The following is a 19,535-nucleotide window of genomic DNA, read 5'->3' as shown; positions in this document are numbered from 1 at the left end:
CTCCCTCTCAAACCACCTCTCTTCCAAACCCAAAAGGACAAGAATAACTACCGGACCGGTGAACACTTCAGAGCATTTCTCAAACACTTCCTCCTAATGAAACTGACAGGGATCTACTGCCAATATTTACTTGTAGAGTTGAAACTGGTCAAGATGTACCAGTTTATACAGTATGTACACTGCCAAACATCCTCCTCTCTTGGGTTCTGCCAATCATCAAGGCTTTCCAGCAGGGTGGACAGATCCCTTTCCCCTGGCTTTTCTCTTCACTGTTACTGGAGTGTCTCTGGCAAGGGTGTATTTGACTGCCCTGCTTTTCCTGGCCGAGTGCACAGAGCAGTTTCTGTGGCTATCAAGGGCACTGTAGAAAGGGCTGGGTAAGTTGAAGCACCATGCTCAGCTGCCTCACATCTTCACTCTTCTGAAGCAGAGAAGGATACAGCCTAATACAGCTAGAGGAAAGAGCAGACAGCACGTGCTGCAGCACAGCCACCCTTTTCCAACTGAACCTTCAGAAGTTTGCTGTTGTGGACATGAACAGGACTCCACTCCCCCACCCCACCCACTTCCATGTCCTCTGGCTGTCACAGTCGAGAAAGTCCATGTGCGTGGCCACACTGGCCACAAAGCTGCAACTTCTGATCCATAGGCCTGAACGCGCTGGACAGGAGCAGCTGGCATCTTAAATGTGCTGTGCTTACTACCATCTTCCTGACAGGAGACAGTGACAAATGTGTCAACATGTTCTTCATTTTGATCCCTTTAATTCTCAGGAGGATTAACCAAGGTAAGGGCAATTTCTTACCTTATCAGTGTACTTCATGTTTTCCTGTTTTGAGAACACAAGGAAATACTACTCCTGAGCCATACTAAAGTACACCCTAGCAATGAAAGCTATGCAGGAAGAGGTTGATTTTAAGTCCTATTCTGAATACATACCCTACAATGCAGGCTCATAGGCTGGAGCATCTGAACCTTATCCAACAACAGGTGGACAGGCCTTGCTTTCAAGCCACCCCCAGGACTTTCTTAACCCTAACATTCCACTTGATATATTTTTGAATGTACTTTCTAGGTTTGGCCCTTAACGATTCTCCTCCACGGCTGAGACAGAAACCTAGACTTTTCTGAACTTGGAAGTACATTAGTATCTCTCCCTTTACTACTTTTCCTACAGTTAATTTTGTTTCAGTCTAGTTTTCCTTGTCCTTTTAAACCAGAGTAACTAAAACCCAGGAAACAAGTTCAAATACACAAAAAGATAAATTGTTGATTGCAGACAGATTCTTTTCCCCAATGAAACAATTTGCCAGTCTTTCTCAAAAATGAAGAGTTCCCCAGATACTCCGAGCGTGTCCAGTACTTTATCTGAGCAGTCTCAGGGGAAAGCACCCAAGGCCTGTGCAGTCCATCTCTGAAAGCTTGACGTACACACTTTATGGTAGCGTGTAGCTCAGGTTAGCCTCAAAATCCCTATGTAGTTAAGGATAACCTTAAGTTCCTTATCCTGCTCACCTTCTGTATACTGGGATTATAGACAAGTGCACCCCATTCTGCAGTTTATCAGTGATAAATCTAAAACCTCCTGCATGCTAGGCAAACAGTCTACTGACTTCCCCCCATAAATGTAATTTTTTAAAATTTCAAAGTAATTCTGGCAAACACGTGTTCATATACAACTTTTTATTAAGGAACAAAATACACTCTCCGTATGTACATTACATACAACATAATTCTACAACTGCACTTGTTTAGCAGAGATCACTCATTTATTTGTTCACAAAGTAGTGATAATATGTACCAAACCTGGGGTCAGAAAATTACTTTTACCAAAAAGAAATCTTAGAAAGTCCACGAGGATTAGACAACAGATAAACCAGAGAGGATCCCGCTAGCCTGGGGGTGGGGAAGGCTGCAGAGCTGAACAGAGCAGGAAGAGATGAGGTCAGGCCCAAGAGCACTGTTTAAATGCTCCAGCTCACACATGCTGGCCTTCCAGGTATCTCAGGATACTGTTTCTGATGCTACAGTCTGGGGGATGCACTGCCACAGAAGGGGGTGGAAGGCAGAACCCAGCAAGGTGATTTCTTCCACACCAAAAGGAAGACTGATTGGAAACTGAGGCATCTGACTTGTAAAGCTCCTAGTTCCTTGCTGCTGTTTATACATTATTGTTTTTAAGCAATTTTTTAAACATGATATTCCAGGGAAATGGACTCTTCACATTCTGTTTATATTGTATTTCTTTTGCTTTGCTTTCTGCCTTTTGAATGTGGGGTTAATTATGGCCATATAAAAAGTTCATCACCAACAGAAGTCTGCATGCGGTGCGACTGTCCCATATGCCTGTGATATGCCTAAAGGCCACACAAATTCAGCCGTAGGGATAACATTTCCAATAACCTCAACATATAACACTCCATAGCTGCTGGCGAGTTTTCTTTCTCCAAAGTTCATCATTAGAGATAAAGAGACTACTTTTCAAATTATTTATGGCAAGATAATGCTTGAGCAACATAAGCAGAGAGGAGCTATACACTGCAACCTGGCCCTCCCTGCACACCATAGCAAAAAACAGAAAGGCTATTAACATTTGAGCAAAAGCCTTTGTTGGCTCTGGCCATTTTGATAAGAAAAAATAAAAAAAAAATGTCTTTAAGAAAAAAAGGGGTGGGGGCGTGGCTAGCCAGGTCTGGTGGCACACACTCTTAATGCCAGTGCTTGGGAGGTAGAGGCAGGAACTCCATGAGTTCCAGGCCAGCCTGGTCTACACAATTCCAAGACAGTCAGAGCTACAAAGTGAGATGCTGTCTCAAAAAGGGGGTGGGGTGGTGTGAGTAGGGGGAGGGAGTTCATCAGTTTTTTAAAAAGAGCCTTTCTTCCTTCTACTTAGTTATTTCCCAATTTTCTGTAACAGACATAGTTTGTTATTAAAATTCACTAAGGCTTCTTAACGCCCTAGCATGTAAATATGATGATCCAAGGGTGTGTCCAGGCCAGCCGTCCTCACCAGAAGGGCTAACTAAGTACAGAGGGAGGTAGGCCTGGAAGGTGAGGCTGTACTCTGCAGGCAAACTGTTATCTTTCTTAATCTAATTTCCACTCAAGTTTTAGATCTAAGATCTGAAGCTCTTGATCATCTGATGACATCTTCATTTCTGGCTACTAAGTACTTCTAACTCACACAAGCTGACTTTAAAAAAATTCTAACATTTTTCTTCTGTGGGTTACAAATATGTCTTTTTCAGAGATGGAACACTGCATGTTCTCAAAACTAAAGATAAGAAAAAGGTCCTCGGCTTCCCTGTACTACTGTGAGGCTGAAGGAGTCAGCCGTGCATGACTTTAGAGTGGTGGTAAAGAGGAATGGTTTTGCTTCTAAAAGAGAAAGTGCAGACCCCTGAACAAAAGCTTCTCAAAGAAAACACATGATTTTGCAACCTCTAAATAAGTAAGAAGGTGGCTAGACACAAAGGGTAATTAATACTATGCAATCTCATTGGTTTAAAAAGACATGGCACACAAAAGGCAGACTGCCTTACACACGAGTGCAACAGCAGTCTGTCCAGGGTAAGGGGATGGTTAGGAAAGGGAGCAACACTGTTCATGAGTGACCTCTGAAGCACAGCTAACACAAGGTCTTTTTCTCTCACCAAACAAACAAGCACAAAATTATGCATGTGGGGCTTCGGGCTCTCGAGTCCCATCTGCGTCCTCCTCACTGTGCGCTTCCTGCATGTGTTTTCCACACCCCAATTTTAAAAAAAAATTCTTCCCCCATAGAAACTCACACATCACCTAGAGTTTGATATTTTTCATTAAGTGGGCTGGGCTGAAAATTACTTTCCGTGTGCTCTCACAAGCACGACTGACATGTAGACACAAAAATAAGCCAAGACTCTGCAAGGTCCAAGTGCTCAGGGCACATTAAAAAAACGAGAAGCTGCACACAGCTCTGTTTTCAGTGGCCACTGTTCCAATGCAGCAATTACACAGCAATATACTTAAAGGTCACTTGCAAATACACGTTGGCATGGCCTGGACGGTTCCTCATCTTTGGCTGCAACTGAATCTGAAAAGCTTTGCCAGCTATAAAGGGAACTGGCAAATTCCAGGATCTTTCTGCAAGTTCATTCATCAGTCTAGAGATGTGTAGAGCACCTAAAAGCACAGCATTAATAGATGCCTGCAACACTTTGGACTAATGAGTAGGAGCCATTGGGACCGTATAGGAGTAGTTCATTTTTAGGCATGAAACCTGTACGGTTTTGAAGTACACAATAACCACTTTCTTCCTATTCTAGGGTTTAGTAAACGAACGCCAACCTAGTAACATGAGCTAAGCTGTCGGACTTTCTTGAAACTTGCTAACAACGGAGAGAAATGAAGTCCCAAGAGGCTCTCTGAGCAACCCTTACTCACACTCACTGGTATGCTGCACATGGAACATGCTGGATTTCTTTTTTTTTTTTGCCAACTAACTTGGCATCCACTAAGCAGTAAATGAAAATGAAGATTGATAATGTCTTTGGGCGGATTTCCCATGTGGCAGCCAGTTCACGTATCAAAGCTCTCTGCTGGGCTTGAGGCTAGCATGCAGGACAGTTCAGGGCTATGCTGCAGTAACAGCTGAGAAAGGGTGACTAAGCAAGTTTTCTGGGAACACTTGCTCCAAACTGCACATTGTGATGTTTCATTTACAGTTTTTTTCCTATGGGCTTATAAGGGAGTTGGCCATACATAGGAAACTACTTACCAAATTTTAAAATTTAAAGATAACACTGGGCTTTGTATTAAGGCCTGTATTTTCAAAAAGAATGTTAACTACCTAAAAATGCTACCTTCCCAAGACTATTCAGAAAAACACAAGTTTTGACCTCCTTTGATAACTTTTTTCCTAGTACTGGATCTATAGAATTAGTCTAGGTTAACAATGGAGAGCTTTTGGCCTTGCTTAGCTTTGGGAACATTCAAACTCCAGTTTTTTTTTTTCTTTTACTAGCACACGTTCTTTTTTCTTTGTAGCTCTCTTTCTGAGAGAGCTTCCTGACTTCCTTAGAACAGCCAAGTCAGGATTCCTGGGACACTGCACATGCACGCAGAGCAGCTACTGAGCCTCTCTGAGCAGCAGAGGAAAAGACGACACACAATGAATGTCATGAGCCTCGGAACCGGTTCCCATCCTTACTAAACCCATCACTACTGCCTTTCCTGCTGTCGATGACATCCACAGCTGTCAGATGACATCCACGTGGAGTTCTGTTACCAAGCAAGCCTGGCAGTGTTTGGGGACAAGACTGCACATTTGCTGATATGATTGACAAAGATCTTGAATGCAGAAGAAAAATTAGAACCATCCTTTGCTTTCTCTTTGATTCCACTTCAAGATCTGTGACTTCTGAAAAAGGAACAGGAAAAGTAGCAGGAATTTTTCCAGAAGGCATGTGTCCCTTAGTACTAGAAAGTCTAACTTACTGTATTGTCTAAGGACTTCCTAGGGTAAAAGGTATACATGTTACTGTCCAACAGTTTTATCACTAGCTTTATGACTGAAAATGCAATTTTTTTCACTTGGAATTGAATCTAAGTTCATATTTAAAAATTTTTTAAGTTCATTTACTTATTCATTTATATTTTATGTATGTGCATGTGTTGAGGTCAGAGGACAACTATAGGAAGCAGTTCTCTACTTCCAGCGTGCACGTGTCCTGACAGCTCTGGTTGTCAGCTTTGTCAACAAGCCTCTTTGCATGTTTGAGACATTTCATCTACCTAAATTAATATTCTTGAAGGCAAAAGATATTTATATCACTATATTATTTTTAACTATGAAAATAAGAAATAACAATTGGCGGCAATAAAAGCCATTCTGAGTATTTGAACTGCTTCATAAATTATGCCTTCACTCCCTTAACCCATCCCAGACAGGGTCTCACTATGCAGCACTGGTTGGCCTGGAATTCACTGTGTAGACGGCTTGGCCTTCAACTTACACATATATCCTCTTGCTTCTGCCTCCCAAATGCTGGGATGAAAAGCATGAACAACACTAAAAGTCAACTATTAGCACAAATTTCAACTGAAAATTGATGCTATTGATGGAGGTAGGAACAGAAAAGGCTTGGCTAAAAATACAATACAGAGAGGGTGACAGCAGATGTAGAGTGTGGTGGTACACTGATCTCCATGAGCTGGCTCTCCTCAGAGCTTGTACACTGCTAATAGTTGTAGGACAACAGTTTCTAGGACCAGGAAAAGAAGCTAAATCAGACTTCTCAGTTAAAGCTGCCATAGTGATGATCACTATCCAAATGAAAATGGCACACACATTTTATAGCAATATCTAAATGTTATTACTTCTTTACCAATATACACTTTTTAATCTCATTATTCTCTTATCATAAACAGAAGCATATATGATTTACAATGATTTGACTTTTTTTTTTTAAAGCAATACAATAGCTCTAAACAGTGCCATAGAAAAATCTAGGAAGTAATGAATAAAGTTAAAGTAGCCAAGGAAAATAAATAGAAACACAATTCATAGTAATTGGTGAATAGAATGAATTTAAGGTTAAAAAAAATCATCTAAAAATAAAATCTGAGATAGCATTTAATAAGAAAACAAGAAGCACATGGGTGAAGCAAACAATTCACTCCAATAACCCCGCCCCATAAACAAGCCAGCTCTTCCTGTCACTCAGCTCCATGGAATTTCAACACAAGTGGGGACTCTGGCCTTCAACTGATACATTTATATATAAAGGACATATATATGTATATACACAAACACACATATATATGTATATATATTCCTGATGTACACTAGAAGCTTTGGATAGCCAAGTTATTTCAACATTAAGACAAATTATAGACAACCCCCACAGTCAAAAACCACATATAAAAATTAGCATTATTTGCCTAATACAGAAAACAAAAACTGCATTAAAGAGCCCAACATCTTAATCTGTAAATACTGTCATATATAGACCTTTTCTGACACACCTCCAGCAACTATAGAATTTTTTTTTTCTTGTAGAGCCTATAAATCCCAAACCACAGACCAGCTAACACTTGGTAAAAATTGGTAAGAATTTCTGCAGAGGGTGAGATTCTTGATGAACAGTACTTTTAACAAAGCAAGGTTTAGGGAGGGCATCTTTAAATAGCTTTGTGACTTTGTCTAAAGTGCACACTATCATGACTTCCATTCACGAAGTCACTTCATAACAGAATCCCCAGCTGTGTCATATGACAGCGAACGGTTTCGCACTTGTTTCACAGGAAATAAATGACTCACAATTTTCCAACACAACAAAATAATGACGAGGTAACTTCTTTATACAATTACCATAAGACTTACTATAACTCGGAGAATAGCAATCGGGAACACTCTTCTAAGTGCCTTTTGACGCATCAAGCAACAATATCAGTCTCTCACTAAACGGTTAGGGTGCTTATCTACAGACCGACTTTAAGTCTGTTTTGTCACATGAAACTGTTACTGTGTATTTCTATTTAACACTTTTTAAGGCAGATATGGAGAGCCAGTAGAATGGCAAGCTGCCAACATTTATACACAGAATACTTATTTCACTCAATAGAGTTTTATAAACAAAGCACTGGGCATGAAATCTGACACATTTTACTACAACAAATACTGACCCGACTTTCCAATGTTTTCTATCAGTTTTCACTCCTTGGACATAGAAAGGTCAGTTTTAGTAGAGATTGAAACCATATCAAAAGAGGTGACTTTGATAAAGGTTAATGTTCCTTGTCACCTTTAACACAGAGGTGGGAATCCAATTCTAAATTACTTTGTGTATAAAAACATGATATAACTCTGAATCAAACAAACTGGCCAAATAAGGTCTCATGTTATTTCTTAAGTAACATGTAAATGCATCTGTGAAGTGATTTGCAATCCAAATCCTTACAGAATACAAGGGTGAAAGTAGCATCAGATATCAATAGCTTATTTCTGCTGGAAAGCCATATATTCTGCTAGAAAAGGGAGATGGAGGTGAGGCTGAAGCTGGGGATTCTGTCAAGGTACAGTTTTTCACTAATGAATGTATCTAAAGCTAAGTGCTTTAATTTGGGGCTAAGCTAGAACATGAAAAAATTTTTCAGAAAAGCACACATATTTGGTTCCTTAAATACTAATTTTTATTGTTTAAATTATAATGTTCTGCTGTTATTCCTTATAAACATCTATACAAGTTCTCAGAGTCATCATGGGGAATGTGGTGAGCAGCATTCCGAAAATCCTGGGCCTGGATGTGTAAGCTCTACCCTTCCTAAAGTTATCCTGGAGTGCCCCACTAAATGCCCAAGGCACAGACTCTGACTTGCCTGCGCCAGTCATGCCATTCACTTCCTTAGGACCAAAAGCATCTTAGTGCTTGGGCAGTTCTGAGTAGTTTCCTAGGATTCAACCATTTAAACGTGGTAGTAAAAAATGAGAAATTCTAAACTAAATAAAAGTGAGAGAAGATAGAATTAAAGTAAGCACTATAAAACCAGAGAAAAGAAGTGGGGGGAGAGAACCACCAAGGTTAAGAATTGAATTTCATCCAAATAATAGAGTCAGAGGAATTGATAGAAGAAAACTTGAGGGTTGAGGGAAGCATGTGCAGACAAAGGCTGCAGACAGCAGAATCCCATCTGGCTATATTGTCAAGGTGCCAGCATCCACAGTGCTCAGCCACAGTTCTGGATTTTGGCAATTTCCAGTTCAAAAAAAAAAAAAAAATTTATTTTATTTTATTTATTTTTTTTTTTGGTCACCTACTGATTTGCATCTGTCTTCTTGAAATGAGAGCCACCAGGCTATGCTATACAGTTTTTGTTCTATTCTTGGCTGTTACTGAGGAAAATCACTTTAGGAAGCTGTAAAATCTTCGAATAGAATGGATTTACTCAAATGTACAGGTGATTATTCTGTATTTTACATAATTTGGTACCTCCTAATTTATATTGCATACTTCTGACAGGGTAGGGTATTGACATACATGTTTATTAAGTCACTACTGACTACCTTGGGATGCTTGTAAAGTTAAAAAGCCTACAACTGGCAAAAATATATTCCCATTCATCCTCAAAAGTAAACCCAGAAAAGTAAGTAAAGACAGAGGGAAGGATGTATCAAGGTCTCCTTCCTACACATGACACTTTGGGACGTACAGATCAATTTCACAGTCACACACTCCTAATAGCTGGCACATGGACAGGACAGATCCTGGTTTCAACATAGTGGTACCAGCTGCATATGGCACAAGCAAATGTGAGTGCTAACTAGCCAGATGTGGGTTTCTTATGCTACATTCCCCAACATCTGATAGGAAGGTATGCTCCTGTTCCTGTATGTACAAAACTAGAACAATGAAAAGGGCAAACTGTTACACTTTTAATGGAAAACTCTTGGTATTATATATTTTTCTTTTTTATCCATTTAAAAAAGTCTGGCCCACATGCTTATTACTAAAATGCCTGTTAGTTGTATGTTAAAAGCCAACCACAAACTATTACTCTTCAAAATAGTAGGGTCACATATCAGAAAAATATGAAAGCACAGCTCTGGAAACTATTGTCCAGATAAAGCTACAACAAAAAGACCACTCAGAGAAGAGTGAGAGCATGGGTTCTGCATAGCTCTATTCCTTTGCAGAATGCAGAGTCATTTCCTTTCAAATCCCTACAAAGATATCAGTGAAAACAGTGGGCAGGAAAGCACCTCTCCTGAGGTCACCTGAACGGTTCTGGGTAGGAGCCTTGGTTTCAGGTTTCTGTGATTCTATGCCAATGGCTACTGTCCACTAGAGAATATCAATCCAGAAATATCAATTTCTGATCAGGTGTCTGGGCCAATCTTGAGTTTTGCTTTTTGGTGGTATGGAAAAGGGTATAAATTCAAGCCCTCTAACTGTTCTATGTTTAATACATGGAAAGCCAACAACCACACACACCTCAACAGACAGCACTCATGTCCCACAGAGTCACACGCCTGTTAGGATGAGGGAGCAAACCAGACAGCGCTCACAACAGTGGTGATGTGGGGGAAAGTGAAAGGGGAAGAAAAGAAAAGGGAAACAAATGCCAAATACCCAAAAGCAAAACCCCAAATTCCTACAGCACTGAGTCTACTGATAGTGCTGCTGTTCTCCTAACTAAAACTCTGAAAACTTGGACACCAAAAAGGGCTAATTTTCATTAATACTTGTTAATTCTTAAAGGCTAAAGAAAAATATTCATAATTAAATGGGAAGTATATCAATTTTACTTTATTAGCCTAATGCAGGAATTTGAGGAAAAGGGGATTGGGGTCAGGTATGAAGGAAGAGGGTTAAAACTTGTGATAATAAGGATCCTTCAAAACTCTGATGCAGTCCTCAGCCACTGCAACGTCACCTCTGCCCACATAAACAGCCAACTGCAGTTCCTGTCTCCACTTCTGAGCCCAGTAATTCCTCAATTCGACGCCCCAGTTTACAGTGTGATGAGGTCTACCAGGTTGCCTTTAGGAGGAGTCATGCTGTCAGGAAAGAAATTTACTAAGGTGTCAAAGAGCTGAGTTCTTTGAGCATAGGTGTGATCCACATCTGAAAAGCCTGTTGAAGAAAATAAAACAAATTTATGTATTATTTCAAAAATTCAACACAGAACAAAAAAAGTTAGCGTGTACTAACTTAGATGTTAGTCATGTACAATGGGATAATCAAAATAGGCTTTAAAACTACAACAACTTAGAGCAGTGGCTCTCATCCTTCCTAACGCTGTGACTCTTTAATACAGTTCCTCATGTTATGACCCCAACTATAAAATTATTTTCATAGCTACTTCATAACTGTAATTTTGCTACAGTTATGAATAATAATGTAAATATCTGTGTTTTCTGATGGTCTTAGGTAACCCCTGTGAAAAGGTCATTTGACCCTGCAAAGGGTCAGGACCCACTGGTTGAGAACCACTGATGTAGCAGTAGTGTGGACTAGGCACTATTAGCCTCTTTGGTGTTTAGCATCCACTTCCTCGCTGATGCACATTTGTGAAGTCAGTTTACCTCACAGACTACCGTGCAGATTAAATGCAATTACATGAAAATACCTAGCAGAAGGACTGTTACTTAATTAAAACAGACTTCTCATCTCTCCTTTGCTAGACTATTCCTCTACTATTTAATTAAGGAAATTCCATTCCTCTATCTCTTCAGTGCTTCTGATCCGTTAATGTTTTTGGTAGGGTAATAAAAATAAAACAAAAATCACAATTAAGAGATTTTAGGAAAGCAGGCTAAAATCAGAAAGCTCTTTAGAGGCAGACATACTATCAGAGAATTGGGTGAAAGCATAAACAACCAAGAGAAAGAAGTGTGTATATATCACATAGGGTACCTTAGCAAATGCCATTCTTATGTTTCTATGTAACAGGTTCCATACAAAGCATATTTAATGAGAATAATTAAGTACTTTATGCAAATAAATATCAGAGGGTAGAAGCCATTTTTACAAGACAGTGTTTGTTAATACAAAAAGATTCTTCCCTTTATTTAAATCTAGCAAACATATTCATGCTGTAGAGTATGTTTTTACACTATGGAACAAAACCAGCATATTCAAAACCATATGCTTATATATGCAGATTTATAGAAAACCTTCATTATTTAAAGACTTCATATTTACAAAGTCACCCTATCACTGAAATCTACTTGTAAATTCCACAATCAAGTTTGTGCAGTTCTGTGAATATGTATAGACGGGGGCAGCACAGCAGAATAGCTGAGCTCCAGAAGCACATTCCAGCTAACGTCTGCCTTCTTGTTTCAGGTCTCAAGCATATACAGGTGTCACTTCACACTCTGCTTGGAGGCACATTTCTCAAATTCTTTGATGTTTCATGGTGATCCCACCATTTAATGTGCTCAAGCTGCAGGTCAGTGCTGTCTAGGGTTTCTAAGAGTAGGAAGGTATGATATGTCTTTCAAAGAGAACTGGTTAAACAAGCTTTGTAAGGGAGTTGGTCTTCCTGACCATGAGTTTAATGTTAATGAATAAATATTGTATATTAAACAAGGAGGCATTAAATAGAAATACCGAGAAATCAATGTATGCAATAGTCTGTAGGAGAGCTTGCAGAAGCCTAATTCTCTGAATTTCCCCTAAGAAATTCAGTGAATTAGTGACTTGCCTTCACTAATTTATTGTCTCTGTGGGTTATAAAACATAATTACTTAGAAGAATCAGAATCAAATATATCAACATATTCTTCACAAAGGTAGTGTTGGGTAAAGACACAGGTAGAGCAGGACCTTACACTTAATCTATAGTCAGTATTTTTCTTTTCAATATATATAAAAGGTGCAGGTGTAGAAGAATTTTAATCCAGCAACATGGCTGCTCTGACTAGGGATCACATCCAAAGATATGATCTGGGCAGAATGCAGACATGCCCTTGGATTATAGTATAATCTGGCTGGAATACAGACATACCCTTAGTACAAACCTCTAATCTTCAACAATGAAAGTAAGGTTAGTTTGTATAAGGAAGCAGCCATGTTTGAAAGTGACATCTAAATGAGGGGCAAAGTGATGACTCAGAACAAGATTTGACAGAATGAGTCAGAGATAAAATACTCTCAACTCTCAGACAGGAAGAGGCTACTTTAGAGCAGAGAGAGAGAAAAAAGGTAGTGCGGGGTGTGTGTGTGTGTGTGTGTGTGTGTGTGTGTGTGTGTGTGTGTGTGTGTGTGTGTGTGTGTGTTTTACTGGGACAGTTTATAGAATCAAGTGATAGAGAACAAGCTAGAGACAGGGTTGTGTGTGTGTGTGTGTGTGTGTGTGTGTGTGTGTGTGTGTCTGTTTTACTGGGACAGTTTACAGAATCAAGTGATAGAGAACAAGCTAGAGACAGGCTGTGTGTGTGTGTGTGTGTGGCTGTTTTACTGGGACAGTTTACAGAATCAGGTGATAGAGAACAAGCTAGAGACAGGGTGTGTGTGTGTGTGGCTGTTTTACTGGGACAGTTTACAGAATCAAGTGATAGAGAACAAGCTAGAGACAGGGTGTGTGTGTGTGTGTGTGTGTGTGTGTGTGTGTGTGTGTGTGTGTGTGTGTGGCTGTTTTACTGGGACAGTTTACAGAATCAGGTGATAGAGAACAAGCTAGAGACAGATGAAGACAGTGAGTCAGAGAGTGAGAAGGAATCAGAAGATTAGAACATATTACCAGAGTTAGTATGAGGCCAGGCAGAGCAATTCAGTCAGAAGCCAAGAAAAGCCAGACTGAATTAAGTCAGCTTGGAAGACTAGATTGTATGGAGGCTAGAGGCTTCTAGGCCTAGGCTTAGAGAGACAACAGAGAAGGAAACACTCTCGAGTCAGCCCAAGCTATGGATTTGCACAGCTTGGTGACAGTTCTCATCACACTTCATCTGAGAAAATAAAAGTGACATTTACAGGCAAGAATCCAGGACACTCACCGATTCAAAGCCTGAACCAACATGAATACAGAGAAGGTAGTACTGATGCCAAGTCTCTTGCTCCTCAGCACCATTTCTCTCACTTCTACACTCTGTACTAACTATAAGACAGTGACTACTCTAAAGAGGAGAGGATCTACTAGGAATAAGCTATTTATACTCCAAGGAAAACAAACTGTTCTTGACAAAATATGTTCTCTGGCAGGGAGCAGGGTAGAAAACAGGAGAAAGGAATTAAGCTAAATGGTAAAAATATTTGCTGACACAATCCTAACCTATTTAATCACTGTCAAGAAATTCTTGTCTTAATGGCTAAACACTAGACAAAGACAATTTAGTGCTGCCCATCAATCAATAAAGGTAATGGCCCTGGGCTGTGCTCTGCACACACCAAGGCACAAACTCTTTCACACGAATGGCAGACTCACAATTGGGTACCATTGTCTGCTTCAAAGGATAAAATTATGAAAACCATGAGCTTTCTAGCATTTATGCCTAGTTTCTTCTAGTTTTTCATCATGACAGGCTGCAATATTTTGTAGCCTAAAGTCACACCCACTGCAATGAAGTTTTATAGTGCTTGCTAATTTAGCCTGTGGAGTCCTACATACGATGGAGTTAGAGACTGCCAGTTTTCCATTTTCTTCTTTCAGTTTCCTATCTTAGCATAATGGTCTCATGGTATTCTGAAGTTAGAAATGAAGACCAGCATTACCTTAGAGATGTCTCCATTACTTGCTAGAGAAAAAGGTGGGCAAAATCCCAAGAACACTGCTATTCTTTCCCATCCCAGGGAAGAGCACTAGAATCACATACTAAGGTTCTTTTTGCTTCTGAAAGTCACTTATTTTTAGCCAAAAAATAAAGGACCATCAATTTAAAAACTAAACTAACGCCATGCAGGAGTCATTTGATTCCAAATAAGAAAGCAATATGTATATTATGTACACTACTGTACAACTCTTGGGCAAATACTAACAGCACTGGCATCAACAGGGGTAGTATGTACTCATATATAATTATACATCACAATGCCAACTTCAGAGCTACAGTTTCTTATGTTTCAAAGAAAGAATCTTTAGTCCTAGGCCAGTGTGGAACTAAAAAAGTAAAATGTGGTAAAGACTGAAGCTGCCTATCCTGAGTGGTCCTAATAAAAAACACCCTTGAGGGGCTGGAGAGATGGCTTAGCGGTTAAGAGCACTGACTGCTCTTCTGAAGGTCCTGAGTTCAAATCCCAGAAACCATATGGTGACTCGCAACCATCTGTAATGAGATCTGATATCCTCTTCTGGGGTGTCTGAAGACAGCTACAGTATACTTACATATAATAAATAAATACATACATAAATAAATAAATCTTTAAAAACAAAACAAAACAAAACACCCTTGAAAACTCATCAGCATAAAGCTCTGGTTTCTCAAACTTCTATAGAATCACCAAACTTAACTTTATGATAGTTTTGTTGTGTGTGTGTGTGTGTGTGTGTGTGTGTGTGTGTTAATTTAACTTTTAAATGAGCATACAAAGTAACAGGTTTCCTCTTGGTGTTCTCCTACATTCCTAGCTTACCTGATCCTGTGCCTGTTCAGTCCTCCTGGGGATCTTCTTGCCCGTGTTCTCTGCCTGTGCCCTTGAGCCCCCAGACCTCCCTTCAATTTTTATATCTCATGTGCTCTCTTACTCCCCACCTCCCTTCTTGAGGCCTCTTTTTTCTCCTCTGGCTGCTCCTTTCTAGTTTTCTGGCATCTCCTCTATCAATAAACACATGAAATTTACAAGTTAGGGTCTGTGTATGACAAATGTAGTGCTTGTCTCTCAGAGTATGAGTTACCTCACTTGGTACACCATTTTCTGGTTCCACCTATTTTACTGCTAATTTCATTTTTCTTTATGGATGATTAAGATTACATGTGTGCTTGTAACATACTTTCATTATCTATTCATCTGTTGACAGACATTTAAGGTGGTTGCATTTCTTTGTGAACAGAACAGCAATGAAAAAAGATGTGTAAGTATTTCTGGGGTGGGATACATGGTCCTTTGGGTCCACATCCAGGAATGATGTAGCTGGATCATATCATACTTGTATTTTTAGCTTTTGAGAAAACACCACATTGGTTTCAGTAATTGCTACACCAATTTACATCTCCACCAATACTGAAAAAGGGATCCTCTTTCCTATATCCTTTGCCAGAATTTGGTGTCATGTTTCCTTGAAAAGAGCCATTGTGAAGACTGCGGTGAAATGGAGTTTCAAGGTTATTTCTCATTTGCACTTACTTCTCTGGTAGCTAACTATACTGAAAAGTTTTAATTAAATCACTTACTGGCCATTTGCACTTTGAAAACTGTCTGTTCAGTTCATTAGCCTAGTTATTGGTTGGCCTAATTAATTAATTAACTAACTTACTAGGTTTCTGTGTGTACTGAAACTTTGCAGCTTTTTATATATTCTAGTTGCCTGAAGTATAGCTGGCGACAATTTTCAAAGATTCTATAAGCTGTTTATTATGCTGATAGTCTTTTTTTGTTGTTGCTTTTTTGTTTTTTTGTTTTTTTGTTTTTTTTGTTTTTTTTTTTTTTCGAGACAGGGTTTCTCTGTGTAGCCTTGGCTGTCCTGGGACTCACTTTGTAGACCAGGCTGGCCTCGAACTCAGAAATCCGCCTGCCTCAGCCTCCCAAGGGCTGGGATTAAAGGTGTGCACCACCACTGCCCAGCTATGCTGATAGTCTTTATCTGTGCAAAGGCTACTTGGCTTCATGTAGTACATTTTCAAATTTTTGTGATCATTTCTTGTACTACTGGGATTCTATAACTTTAGTTAATCATTCATCAATACCATTCAATCCCTAGCATCAAAATTTTTTCCAAGAAACTCGTTAATACTAAATAAGAGTATTTCTTAGTGGAGACTACTTCCTGAGAAGTTTGGGGGAAAAATTTAAAGGGAACTTAAGGAATTAATTTGTCAACCAGTGACAATTTTCATTAAAAAGAAAAAAGACAGTTTTTTTTTTCACTTTCAAAATATTTCATTCCCCACCCCAGTTACCAATTCCTGACACAATACAACTTCCACAAAAATAAGAAGAAACGAGTCCAGCCAATCAAGTATCAATTTCAAAGCAGTGCTGCAGAGATTACTTTGTTTTGACCATGCTTTTATTGCCATTTGCCTGCATCAAGCGGCATATGAACTGCAAACGGCAAGCAGGAGCTGGTGCATGGTGCCTGAGTAGCACCCTTTAGCAGCTAGGAAACATTGCGTGCACTTGTTTGGGTATATGTTTCATCTTATGGTACATCAAGAGACCATAATCCAACCAAATGTTAGTGTGAAAAGATAAACTGCTGGCATGCTTACCTAGAGCTGTGAAATCTGAGCCAGATTTGAACAGAGCTGAGGCTAGGAGTTGAAACTGTAAAAAAACAAAACAAAACAAAAAGGCAAATTAGTCAGCTAGCACACTTAAGAGAAACAATTTCTGAGACTTTTCATTCATTATTAGCCTCTGTTTTTATACATGCATTGTACAGATCTAACCACCAAATACTAGAAAACAAAAACAAAGAACAAACAAAAACTCTCACCACATTTAGATTAAAAAACATGCTGTTTTCTCCTCTTTATTTTTTATTTTATGAAACAAAGTGTTCACTGTGTTGCCCAGACTAGCCTTGAACTCATATTCCTCCTAGCTCTATCAGTTTGGATGCCTTTATATTTTCATATAATGTTTACACACTAATATTTGTAAGGGCCAACTGTCTTTTAGAAGGCCAAAATGGGACAAATATTTCAGACTTACCTTTCTTTTTAAAACTATTTTTTACTATTTTATGCATAAGAGTATTTTGGTTGCATGTCCACCTGGTGTCCATGGAGGCCAGATGAGGATGCTGGATGCCCTGGAGCTGGAGTTACATTTGGTTGTGAGCCACCATTTGGATGCTTCAAATTGAACCCAGGTCCTCTGGAAGAGCAGCAAGTGCTCTATATGCTGATAGTAACCTTCCCAGTTCCAGTCTATACAATTTTGCTTGTAATATCTTTGTTTAGCTCTTACAGCAGAATTTTGCTGAAGCTACCCAAAGATTTAGGAATTAATTTCTGAGAATTTATGTAAAATTATAATTTTGTTTCTTAAATGATTAATAAAATTGCTTATAGAGACACTGAGCTGAAGTACTGTGCCAAAACAGTTTTCATTACAAACAACACTTAATAATTGCAGAATTCTCTAAGATCTCATTTCTTCTACGTGAGTTTTGGTGACATGTTTTAAGGAACCTGCCCAGGTCCTCAGTGTGCTGACAACATTTCTTACTGCATCTTTTTGCTACTTTTTTCACAAAAAGTAATTCTAGGGACTTCACTTTTTCATGTAATGTTGACAGTTTATGTTTTCTTCATGAATCTTAATAAGAGGTTATCCATTTTAGTTTTTCAAAGAACCACCATTATATTTATATTTTATTTTTTCTAGCATGTTTTCTATTTTACTAACATTCTATTTTATCTTGAATTTTTCTTTTTCTTTTCTAACTCCTTTAAAATAAAAAGCAAATGTCACTGATTCCTTCTGGTGAAGTTCCAGAGAAATCCGTTCTTTTAACAAACTGACAAAGTAAATTGATAATATAATTTTAACTAAGACCAAATTGTATTACAGACCTCGTTCTCAAGTTTCTCAAATGTTCTCAAGATGGTTGTCCATCCCATGGGTATTTCAAACTGGTCATATGCAAATTAGGCTCCTACCTCAGTCAGGAACCCTACTACCTCAGGACAACAAGCCATGCCACAGCTGAACCAAGAAAGCCTCCCAAGGGCTGAGATGTCAGGCCTGGGCTCCACACCGCTCCTCTGCTCTTATTATAACGTTATCCTTCCATACTACCGACCAACTTACAACAAAGTGCGTGCTTTGCTTACTTAGTATGTTTATAGCGTGTTTGCACCTTCTGGACTAGGATCTTGTTCTGTTTACAAATATATTTCCTACGTCAAGAATGCCTGGCATTGTGTAACCAATACTCTAGAGACTGAAGGAAACAAAGAAACATGCTTTGATTTACAATGGAAGGCAATAGTTACTGTCCTAATCAATACATAGCTATTAAATGAATGAGAGTAATATTTTGGAAACATAAGAAGAATTGTATAATTAGTACAAAATGATGTATAGTAGTTGAAAACTTGTTTTTTTCCCACTCCTTTATTATAATGTCCTTTTGAAAATGGCAGGCTTGATTTTGGCATACTTTTTTCTCAAGCTTTTTCTAGTAAAAAAATAAACCCATAATTTTTATTATCATGTTAATTATAATAGGTTTCATCATCTTTTCATACATGTATATAATGTATATATACACATAGTTCCTCTCTTACTAGCTGATCCTAGTTTCTTTTTCATGATTTTTGTTTGTTTCTTGTTTTTAGTGGTTGTTTTTGAACTACTGCCATTTTATTAGTTAAAAAACAAAAAATAGCACACAGTAACTCTGCCAGCCCTGTGGCTCAGGTTCCTTCCCGTCCCACAACACCCAGAGGAAGCTCTACTCCCAGGCGCTCTAACACGCCCAAGATCAGAGGTGAGGAGGACATAACATCTGTCCCAACACCGGGAGTAACTGGGACCAGCAGGACCCAGACACTCAGGAATTCTGCCAGCCCAGTATCTCGGTTGCCTTCCGGTCTGTCTGGGCCAGCCGGAGCCCTGAGCAGACCTTGGGCGCAAACTCTGCAGTCCTTCCCAAAACACCCAGAGGAATCTCCACTCCCAGGTGCTCTAACAAGCCCAGGGTTACAAGATCCCAGAATCACAGGATCACAGAGACACCTTGACTCTGAGGAGTTCTGACACAACTAGGATCACAGGAAGGACAGGCTCCAGTCAGATTTCGCCAGGGCAGGTAGCAATAGAGATAACCAGATGATGCAGGGCAAGCGTAAGAATATAAGACACACCAACCAAGGATCCTTGGCATCATCAGAACCCAATACTCCCACCATTGCAAGTCCTGGACACACCATCACACCGGAAAAGC

General features: G+C 39.3%; 1 protein-coding gene across 2 annotated transcripts in view; it reads right to left on the bottom strand.

The window, feature by feature from the left end:
- Positions 1 to 1,668: 1,668 nt before the first annotated feature.
- Positions 1,669 to 19,535, bottom strand: part of Mkln1 (muskelin 1) — a 122,202-nt gene continuing 104,335 nt past the window's right edge. For both annotated transcript variants that reach the window (XM_031381444.1, XM_031381445.1), the window contains exons 17-18: positions 16,849 to 16,903; positions 1,669 to 10,613 (exon numbers count right to left, since the gene is read on the bottom strand). In XM_031381444.1, the coding sequence (XP_031237304.1) occupies positions 10,492 to 10,613; positions 16,849 to 16,903 (177 nt within the window). In that variant the 3' untranslated portion in view covers positions 1,669 to 10,491. The remainder of the gene's footprint in view (positions 10,614 to 16,848; positions 16,904 to 19,535) is intronic.

This window comes from Mastomys coucha, unplaced genomic scaffold (assembly GCF_008632895.1).
Source record: "Mastomys coucha isolate ucsf_1 unplaced genomic scaffold, UCSF_Mcou_1 pScaffold20, whole genome shotgun sequence".
NCBI lineage: Eukaryota > Metazoa > Chordata > Mammalia > Rodentia > Muridae > Mastomys > Mastomys coucha.
Note: the sequence above shows the minus strand (reverse complement) of the source record. Positions and strands in the feature narration are given on the sequence as shown.